The sequence below is a fragment of the Mesitornis unicolor genome, unplaced genomic scaffold (assembly GCF_000695765.1).
Source record: "Mesitornis unicolor isolate BGI_N332 unplaced genomic scaffold, ASM69576v1 scaffold13508, whole genome shotgun sequence".
NCBI classification, from domain to species: domain Eukaryota; kingdom Metazoa; phylum Chordata; class Aves; order Mesitornithiformes; family Mesitornithidae; genus Mesitornis; species Mesitornis unicolor.
In genome coordinates this window covers 54,778-65,661 of record NW_010203927.1, presented here as the reverse complement: position 1 = coordinate 65,661, position 10,884 = coordinate 54,778, and the positions used below count along the sequence as shown (strand labels likewise).

The window sequence follows — 10,884 nt, the reverse complement described above, 5'->3', positions numbered from 1 at the left end:
CCCCCAGATCCTTTTCTGCTGTGCTACTCAAATGCTGTCAGCATCGGCTGTGCTGGTACAAAAGAGCAAAGCCCCAGCCATAATAAAGAAATAATTTCCTAAAATTTCCTAATAATAATATTATAACAATAAGTAGTACATCCTCCATCACTAAGGGCTTAATGCAGAATAGAAGTCAAAGCATAGAAACTTTTCAAGTTTACAAGAAGAGCAGAAGGAAGTTGTGTCCTGTGGGCAGAGGCAAGCAGAAGGATCCAGCACTTGAACCACAACTCCCATGAGATTGCGTAGTGCCACTTTGAAAAGAAAAATCTCTAAAGGATGGATCTTTACTTGAAAGCTCAGATCATTTTCTGAGTGATTCAACTTTTAGAAGAAAATCCATTTGATTGAAAATGCAGTTTTTCATCAAAGGTCAGCACTGATGGAAATTACCAGGTAGTTCTGATATTCTGCAGGAGGTAACTTACTGTGAAATAACACCACATGGTACAATAGCCAGAATATCAGGAGGGAAAAATCAAATCCTTCCATGTTGGACTTTCACAAAAGTATTTCAGGAAGGACAGAGCTACATTACTATTTTCAACAATACTTTGTTGTTTTTTTCCTTCTGCACCACAAAAAAAAATATCCACATTTAACACAGCCTTGCTGATGACATCTTGACTCTTTTTCACCAAATGAAGTTATAAACTGTCATGTAAGGTCTCTTGGCTGGTGAAATAGAGTGGTAATAGAGTCTTCTGGGAACGATTCTGACCAGGTCAGATGAGCATTACAAGTCTGGCCCCACTTCTCCATGATTTCTTCATGAGCTCAAACTTGCTGGTCCATCCTAAGGATGAGACTGGTGAGTACATGTGCTGTCTGCTTCGGTTCATTCACTTTGTGTCATCAGCTCCTCTTTCATCTCCCTGCTGCAGAACCGGCTGTTGCAGTAATTTCTGAGCTTTCAAGAAATTAAAAAAAAATCTGCTGTCCTTGTGCTTAAAATAAGTAGAGGGCCCAGCTGATTTATACTTGCCTTGTAGGATCCAGGAGGTGGTGAGATTGGAAAGCATCTTGAACATGAGTAAATTTTGAGACAGAGAAGGAACAGTGAACTTTTAAAATAAAGTGTCCTCAGTTTACCCTGAGAGAAATTCTCAGAGCATAGGAGTTCAGGAGTCCCTGGGACACCAGCTCATAGTTGGCACAGCACAGCACTGCAAGGACATGATGCTCCAGCCAGATGTGAACTGCTGCTGAAACAGCTGTGCCAGCAGCATTAGCTCACTGCAAATGTAACTGGGCAAACCTGGCTGTGCAGATAAAACCTGGACCTGGGATTTCCTCACTGCATTAATGTAGAGCAACTGGACCATCAAGGGCAGGTAGCGGTAGGATGAGGGATAATGTCTTTAAACTGGAAGAGGGTAGATGTAGACTAGATGTTAGGAAGAAATCTTTACCGTGAGGGTGGTGAGACACTGGCACAGGTTGCCCTGCGAATTTGTGGTTGCCCCTTCCCCGGCAGCGTTCAAGGCCAGGTTGGACAGGGCTTTGAGCAGCCTGATCCAGTGGGAGGTGTCCCTGCCCATGGCAGGGGTTGGACTGGATGAGCTTTAACGTCCCTTCCAACCCAAACCATTCTATGATTTGACACCCAAGTTTCACCCAAGTTCTCCCAGTATCTTCTCTTTCCCATCTCTCCTCTCCAAATGAAGCAGGAATCTGTTCTCAGGTTTATTATTGCATATGATATAAATGACTTTTTGCTGTTGTTTGTTTTAAAGTGGCATTGCACATTCCTGCTCTTTTACAGTAGTAACTCTCACCTTGACCAAAGGTGGATGTCAGGAAAGGTTTCCCCCATCCCTCGGAAGTGACTCACAGAATGAGTCAGGTCAGTTCCTCTCCCTCAGCTTCATCATACAAAGCCATTTCTGTTAGAGTTAATGAACTATCCTGAGGCAAACTTGCAGAGGCAGGAAGGAGTCAACCTTTGCTGCAGTCATTTTGGTTACAGATTCAGACTATGAGGTCAGAAGAGACTTTCAGCTGTGCAGACATCTGCATCCAATAAGATGATCCCTGTTCTAATCACATAATCACCTGTACCTCTCTGGGTGATAAAAGATCCACTTCAAAATCATATTGCTCCTAAAAGTCTTCTACTGCCTGCAGAATCTATAAGTACCAGAGATTAAATGTTATGGAAAATAAGTACGAATAATTTTCACTTTGCTTTGTGCCACTGAGAGACAGGGAGTGTTTGGACAGAGAGGAAAACTGGGATGGAAACAATCTGCTCTGCCATTTGTCTGCTCTTTCACACCAGCAGAGAAGGGGAAATATTTTTAATTGGTAAATGCTGAGACAAGAACAGTGTCTGTACCTCTAAAGAAATTATATTTCAAGTGGATAGTGCTTATTCACCAGTGGTCTTTTTTCTTTATTAGCATTTCCTTTTATTGTCTATGTTTTAGTAAGACACATTCATGGACTGAATTAAGGTAAAGATGAGGTTTCTCCTGCTCACAGCTCTTACAGTTATCTGAGCTATGACATTTCCAGCCGCTTTATTTCCCTGCAAGATGTATCACAGGGATTTTCAGTTTCCAGTTCTACTCCCGAGTGTCCCCACAGTCAGGAGCAGCAATCGCTTGTGTCTGACACCGTGTTTGTTTTGCAGGTGGTTGATGATGTTAGGAGCAAATATAACCCCAGATGAAGAGCGGCATAAGCAATGGAGGGACCAACCCCAGAGCCCGTGTACGTTGATGTGGACAAGGGACTGACGTTGGCATGTTTTGTCTTCCTCTGCCTCTTCTTGATTGTGATGATTATTCGCTGTGCAAAAGTCATCATGGACCCTTACAGTGCCATCCCTACGTCTACATGGGAGGAGCAGCATCTTGACGACTGAAAGGACCTCACTAGACAGAGCCATAAAATGCTGCGATCCAGGCGGCCTTTCCCCCCCGGGAAGGCTAACACACAAACAGCCATGTTCAGATATGCAGGGCAACAGCAATATCTCTAAGAGCACATCACGTAAATGGTTCTTGCTCAACAGATCAGGATATCAGCGAGCCATTCTGGCGGCACAGTTTAATACTATGCAGCAACACTTATTTTACTGAAACCAGTTATCATTGTAACTCAAGTAGCACAAGACTTGCCAGACTTTTCCTAGCGTAACTCTTGGTCTAGCACAGTTTGTCCTTCCCTCAATATCTCCCACAAACGCAGGGTAACTATCAGAATTTGGAAAAACAACAAGAATATTTTGTCTTTTCTGGAAGTAGATTGCTTCAAATATTATATTTGTGTTTCAAATAAGGCCCAGATTTTAAAATTTTATATCCAAGACCATCAGTAAGTAGAAGTGCTAAAGCACGCCTAGTTAAGCAGGGTTATACAAGCAGATTTATTCTCGACTCACTTGGTTCTGCACATACACTCCCTACCCCACTGCAGCTACGTTTCCAGTGATCAGCATACAGAAGCACTCAGACTGATTCCCAAGGGGGTCATGGGCTACTGCTGTCCCTGTAGCACCACCTCTCTCTACCCTACTCATGTAAGCACTAGAGATTTTACCATCTGTCACAGGTCCATGGATTATCTGGATGTGTCAGACCACTTACGATGAGCTTGGTAGCCACCATGGAGCAGAGCTTGGATGCTACTGTTTTCAATTGCATAGAATTTGCTGTGATTTTTAAAAAGTGCTTCCACTTGCAGCTGCATCCATCTTTTGTTTCAGGTGCACGTCAGTGGGATGATACATGGATAGAATGACGAAGAAAAGCAGCAAGGAGACATTGCTCCTGGCTTCGTCACTCACACTCCTCAGCATAGCAGTTACAGTAACAGACAATGATATGCATACTACCTCGGAAAAATTCAGCACCTTTAAAAGAAGAATTTCTCCACAAATTTGTAAATTGAATAGCCGTACATTTCCTTCTCTCAATTCATTAAGACAGCTATTATGCAAGAAGGTTTAAGTGAAAGGGGAAGCTTTAGAATTCTATTATTTAACTTCTAAAGAGTGGGAATTGAATCATTCCCTTGTCATCTATCCTCCCTAAGGTTTGCTCACAGCTGCCTTTAGTGACTACATGTTTGGCTTAAGGGATTGTAAGGAGTTGCTGAAGCAACAGGGAGTAGGTACTGCAACCACAAGAAGCATCACGAGCAGACAAGACTTGAAAGCACAAATCTGCAAGAAGGGCATTTCACGGTTTCTCCTCTTCCTTTCCATCCTGCCTGACCTCTAGGTTCTTGCTATAAGGCAATGCACAGTGAGTGAGAAAGGTGGAATAAAGGTTGGGGCAAGGAATCAGGACACAGACTTTGCAGGTTACTGTTACCAGCTCTGGCAGATTCTCTGGATGATCACACAGATCACTTCTTTGTGTGCCTCAGTTTACTCATTGGCAAAATGGGTAAAAAAGTATTAACTCATCTCGCATTATTTTGTCTGTCTTGTAATACCAGAAAGTGCTTGGAGAGCCTCAGATAGGGATGGGGAAATAAGGTATTGATTTACCACTCTTCCTTGTGAAGCTAATGGGGAAGGTCTGAATCTCAGTATACAGCGAGGGAAGTTATCCTCAGGCAGAGGACTTGACTTGTCCAGACCTCCATTCACTGTCTTGTCAAGATTGCAGTATTTTGAGCACCTGGTTTTGTTACATATTCCACTGATTTCTGAGGACAGTCTGGTTGTAAGGTGCTGTGATTACAGAGTTCCCAAAAGAGCAGACTATGAGGCATGTAGACATTTTTGCATGGCTCTTTTGCACTGCACAATTTTTGCTGATCTCTGTTGTAGGAGATCTCATTTGAGAGGCAGGAGATTTGAGGACTGGCTTTAACTCTGCTATTCTTTACTAAGAGACCCCCACTGCTTCAACTACCCACTGCAGATTGCTCATCAGGCTTCGATTTAGCCTCAGTTTCTGATAGACAGTTAATCACCAGTAACAGGACATTTTAAAGCGTGACTATTAGTGTTCACCATACTTTGAGCAAATGCATTAGTCTCTTATTCACAAGTGTGTCTATCTGTACTGTAGAAATGGATGGCTTAGCTTGAAGGAGATCCTTTCTGTTCCCTGGGCTAAAGTTTAGAACCTATTTTTTACCAGTAAGTCTCATATCCCACCTTGATACTAGTGGGGCTACTTACAGAATAAACAGAAAAAAAACCACCCCAAACAAATCTATTTCCAAGCTAGATACGCTTTCAATTTGCAGATGACCTGGCTGTGTTCACAGCTGATGCAGAGCATGACCAGAGCTTGACATCACTTCCCCCAGCGCCAATACTGAGCTCAGTCTTTATCTGCACGCAGAACCCCCTGGCTTTGCCATGCGTCACTGATAAGCCCGTGCTCAGCCAGGGACTTACGCATGTGCTTAAGTTTAAGCCTCTGAGCGGGCTCCTTGACCACACAGAGACTTGCGTCAGTCGTGTGCTGTGTCCTTGGCAGGGCAGGGACAGCAACGCACAGCCCCTGCGGGAACAGCACCTGTGGGAGAGCAAAGGGTTACGAATGCTGGGGAAGCAAACTGACAAGTTTGCTTTGCACAAATGTTTACCACTTCTTTTCCTTTTCTATTTGTCCAGCTGTACAAACCATTTTATGCATTTTCCTGAAGATCTAAAAGAAAGATCCCTATTGGTAGCTCTATTTTCTAATAAAAAAGTACTTATCTTCCTGGCATAGCCTGTCAAGTCCATCCTTCTGTTGACAAAAAAGGTCTCCATAAGCACCTACATATTCATGTCCAACCTTTCTCCATGAACGTGTAAAAGTGAATACAATTATTTTTATATACATAATGTAAATGCATTCTAATTTCTGCCTTCCCCTACTGGTTACAATCACACAACCTCACCACTCCTCAACCAAAAGCAATACTAAACATCATGGCAGAAGCAGAAGTTTTCTCTTCCTTGCAGTCAGATTCAGGACCTGCCCACCCGAGGTGCATCACTGCAGCTCCCACCCAGCACCGACCCCGCGAGCCCACCCAGCGACGCTGCGCTCACGGCCAGGGCAGGTCTGTTCTAGCAGGGGCTGCATTGCTGGGCTTGGTAGTGATTTCAGCTGCATGCAACAAGTGCCTCTGCTCATTTTACTTCTTTTGGAATCATTATGCCATACTACCAGCAATTGCACTCAGAGGAAATAATTCAAACTTGTTGCAAATGTATTTATCTAATGCAATAAACAGCTTCAACATGGAAAGCTGCCTTGTCGTCTCTGTTGTGGTTCACTGTGAGTTGGCCGGGCCTCTTAAAAAACACCCACACCACCACAATATGATTTTCAAGAAAGATACACATTCTTGATATACATCCCCATCCTTGGAGGGTGGGGGTGAGAGTAGAAGACTTCTCTCTGTGTAACACCACCACTACAGACTCTCAGAAGCTCAGGACAGATGGAGCTCCAAGTGCTTTTGAGGCTCTGCTGGAGATCAGCCCTTCCTAAGTGGCTATTTCAGGTTATTTGCCTGGTCAGGAAGAGCACTGAGCTGTGGTTCAGTGGGGGACTGCAGCACGCTGTATTTCAGCAATTCGTTATCAGTAACAAATTGCATACCAAAAGAAACAGGGCCACTGAGACTGGAATCCCTCCTGCTAGCAACTGAAAATGAAGAGCGTGGAGCAGCTGTGGGGTCTCTTTGAAGAAGCCACAGAGTATGGGATATGCTGAGTAAAAACCGCCCAGGGAAGTCCTCTTGAAAAAGATGAAGAGACAAATTGCTAATTCTTTCATCTTGTAAAAGAACTCTGCTGCCTGAAAGCTGGGTGCTTTATATATCCACTTGTCCCTGCAGTGAGTCCTCTGGCACAAGGACCTTTCTGCAGAGCTTGCCACGCAGACATAACCTCACTGATAAATCATTAACCATGTCCTAGTCAGAAGCAGGGGCTGCAATCTTTATGCTGTTTTCAGAACAGCCACTATGGCCAATATAAGAGTAGACTTGAACTGAAGCCAGCAGTGGCTGAATTTGGGCAGACACTCTGGAGAACTGTGAGCATAAAGGTTTTCCTGAAAGAACCAGGGACTGGTGCTGGCCAGGGAACTGCACAAGCAATGCTGCTGCAACCTGCGCCATCCAGAGGTGGCCCCAGCTCACTGGGCCATTGCAGGTCTCAGCGAGGAATTTCAACCCACATTACTGCAGCTCAGAAGTTGAGTCTGCTCAGAACTTTGATGGGGAAAACACTGTGCTCACACAGCAGGAAGGGTGGTGGGAACAGCAGACTCCACATAGCTGACAGGTTCACTTTAGCAGCCAGTGCCCCAGAAAATTGAGCGTATGAGGAGATGAAGGCAGTGACTTTTCAATTGAGCCGCATATTAGACTTCCACAGAGCCAGACTGGTGATGGTTCACTGTGCCACATGCAGTCTCCCATCAGCTCTTCGTGATAACTTAGCCTACAAAGCCTTGAGCTTTTCCACTGCGGAGACTCAAGGACAGCAGTGACACCATGACCTGCATGCAGACTGACCATTACAGCTGGGGCAAGGAGCCAGCCCAAGGGAGCAGCCACCCCTGCAATTTTGCATCTTCGAGGTCAACACAGCAATGCATGGGGTGACATTCATGCACCAGGTCCTCTGGCCTGCACCCACCCCAGTCCTGGTCCACAGCGGTGCTGGATCCGCACCAGCCATCAGCACAGCAGCACCATTGCAATGGCTTCAGCTGAGCTCCCTTAGTGGGAAAATCCTGCTAAAAGCAGGGTGGAGAATTTAAATTCATTTTCTCCCTTTCCTCACCCTCTCTGTCTGACCTTGTCAACCCAGATTTGCCAGGCTTCAAACCACTTAGCTCATGGTTTTACATCTCAGGTGACTTGATTTAAATAAAGGATATTAAATCCCCAATTTTAACCATGTCTTAATGCTCCAATGGGAATTCTTGATTTCAGTCAACATTCTTTTGCATTGGAAGTTTTAATTTTTAAAAAAACTTTTTGTTAAAAATGACTGGTACCCTTTGGCCACTGCTCCTCCTTGGTAAGCAGGAAGACAACACTGCTCATCCATACCTTTTTAAATCAATACACAGTTTAAGATTCCTGGCTGCATTTATTTTTAGGGTTCAATTCAATCTACAATAGCGTTAGGGAATGTGGAATCATACGCTTCTTAGTTACAAAGCTCCACGTTTTGTAATGAGGCTTGGCCAAACAGCTTCTAGAGGGAAGCTAAAAATCAATCAAATGTATTAAAATTACATTAAGATGTTGAAGCTGTAAGGAAAGTGAAGGTTTTCAAAATATATCTTACATTTAAGACTAATTGGATTTTTCAAGCAGCAGTCATATTGCCTCTGCAGAAGAAATGAAATGCCTGGTAGAGGCAAGCAGACAGTAGAGTTGGGCACCCCACCAGCCCCCAGAGCAAACCCCAGAGCCAGCCCTGGAGCAGGGGCCTGGGACACAGCAGCTCCAGGGCATTCATTGCTCTGCTGGGCCCTGGAGCTGCAGGTCCTGAGCCCCAGAACACACTTGCTCCAGCACACAGCGAGGAGGGGGACAAGAAACTGCTGCTGTGGTTACAGCTCCCAACCAGTCCCTCAATGTTCATCGATAAAGCTACGCGCTGACCCAAGGGGTGCTCAGTTGCCACCAGAGACCTCTGCTCCTGCAGCATTTCCCTTAAACATTGACTCTGTTCACCTCAGCTCTATTACAGCTGTCAAGTAGATAACATGGAGAAATGGAGTAAGAATTAGAGAGCATGGGTCTGTAATTAAAACTTCATGGAAAACCAAATGTGCAACAGAAAGTATTGACATGAAGACATTCTTGGGAACAGACACAAGAAGGATGAGCAGCTCACAGCAGATTTGTACAGGGCAGCACAGTGCAAGTACTTCAGCGCATCCCTCACGTACTTCAAAGCCTTCAATCAACTTTAAAACTCCAGAAATTATCTCTTTTTTTCTCACTAAGCAGCAACTGTGTGGGCATCCTGAACAGAAGCAGCAATCAAGCCTGAGAAATGGCCTCCTGCCTTACTGCTTAAAGCCAAAACCAGTGTGAACATCACCTACCAGCTCTGTCTCTCTTAACGAAGTCACTACCTTGACCCTGAATAGCTACTGAAAGAGCATTTTACTTTGAGTTATTACTGCCTGGTTAAAGAAGGAATTATGAATATTGCTGACCTTAACATTTTCATCAAAACTGATTTTCTTCCCATGACATGGCATCCATTTCTAATTAGAATCTCTGCAGAAAACTAGTTTTGGTGAAGAATGCCAGCATTTCACACAGAAAATCCATCATTTCCTTCAAATTCCGAAACATGCTCCAGGGTTTTATTCTATGCTTTTCTTTTGACACTTAATTATACCAACAGCACTATTATAAATTATACCTAGCTTTTTCATTACACTCCAACCACACAAGACTTTGATCTATAAGGAAATGCATCTCAAGCAGAGGCTGCCCTTAGTTTTCTTACCAGCAGAATAACAAAACCAGATGAAACATTATCAGGCAGTATGGCTCATTGCACCTACAACCACTCTGTGATAAGGCAACCCAACGCATAAGCACCCCCACATCCCTCCTAGTCCTTTCATCCAACATCTTGGCATTACTCACACCCAGGATCGCTGTGCTGCAGCACGGGTCACTGCTGGGATCTGCCGACCTCCACTGCATTGAGACACCTGATCAGTAAGAGCAATGCTCCAGGGAAGGACAACAGCCATGGTTTCCATTTAGACGGACGTTTCCCTTTCCTCTGGTGAGGAGAGCAAGGTCTCTTCACACACAACATCGTATGACTCCAAACAAGGCCTCCCAGGTGCCCTCTGATGATCCAAGGAGGAATTTCTTCTCCTACACCCAGTTCACAAACTTGGTGCTTCCACAGGGCAGAGGAAAAGGAGCTCAGGACTGACTGATTGATCAATCAGACTGATAGATTTTTTTCATTGCTGTTTTTCATTTTTGCTGGAAGCCAGAATATATGAAAACTAAAGCAACAGTTTTAAATCAAGTTAAAATTAATAACCTCTAGAAGCAGAAAGAGCCCAAGCTGAAGCACCCTCCTGCTCCAAGAGCCTCATCTTTCTACTTCTGTTCAAATTTACCCCAACCCTACAGACACCTTCCTCCAAAAACAAGAGAGAGGCTTCATGACCTTCAGTTTAAAGGCCAACAGTGCAAAGTGGTCACAGCTGCACCAGTGGAGGCCGAGCAAGTGGGAAGTGCCCAGAGCACCTGGGTGTTTCCAAAACTTGCCTTGGAGGCTGCTGCCTCCCCAGGTGCTGCTGTGGCTGTAGTGCTGCTCATCCCAGGTGAAAGCAATGCTATTTTAGGGCAGCACCGCACACTGCAGTATGGATGTACCCTTCATTTGCCCTTTGACAGAGTTCCCTGGCAGGGGTAAGGATTGACAGTGCTGGTGGCTCCAGGCTTGCCATGCCCAGCTATGGGCCTCCCTTCTCCTCAGTGCCCACCCAAATGAAGCCCACTGCCTTCTCCTGGGATGAAAAGAAAATGGCCTTGGACATTAAAAAAAAAGTTTCTCTGCTTTTTTAGCATCTCCTGACTTTTTGGCCCCCATCCATGCAGCAGGCAGCAGACATCTCTGAGCTCTACCCTGACTGAGGTTTTGGACTTCCTCCAAGCTCACCTCTGAAACCTGCTCTCAGCACTATATCTGAGCTCCTTTCCAGAAAATCTCCACCTTCTGGGAACCTGGGACTTCTCCAGATGTCCCCAGGCTAGAGGAGCTCAGCTCTGTCACCTTGGGGCCACAGGGGGGACCTTACCACCTCCCACCCTTCCCCAGCACAGTGCAGAGGTGCTTGGCCAGACACTGGGGTTCGTGGTCCAAAG

General features: G+C 45.0%; 1 protein-coding gene across 1 annotated transcript; it reads left to right on the top strand.

The window, feature by feature from the left end:
- Window positions 1-2,731: 2,731 nt before the first annotated feature.
- Window positions 2,732-2,911, top strand: LOC104545699 (cortexin-2-like). The gene has a single exon (XM_010190903.1). It carries the CDS (start codon window positions 2,732-2,734, stop codon window positions 2,909-2,911), a length of 180 nt encoding a protein of 59 aa, XP_010189205.1.
- Window positions 2,912-10,884: the final 7,973 nt, after the last annotated feature.

What these genes read in the sequence shown, in the direction of transcription:
- LOC104545699 (XM_010190903.1), top strand. Translation starts at nt 2,732, where the DNA reads ATGGAGGGACCAACCCCAGAGCCCGTGTACGTTGATGTGGACAAGGGA.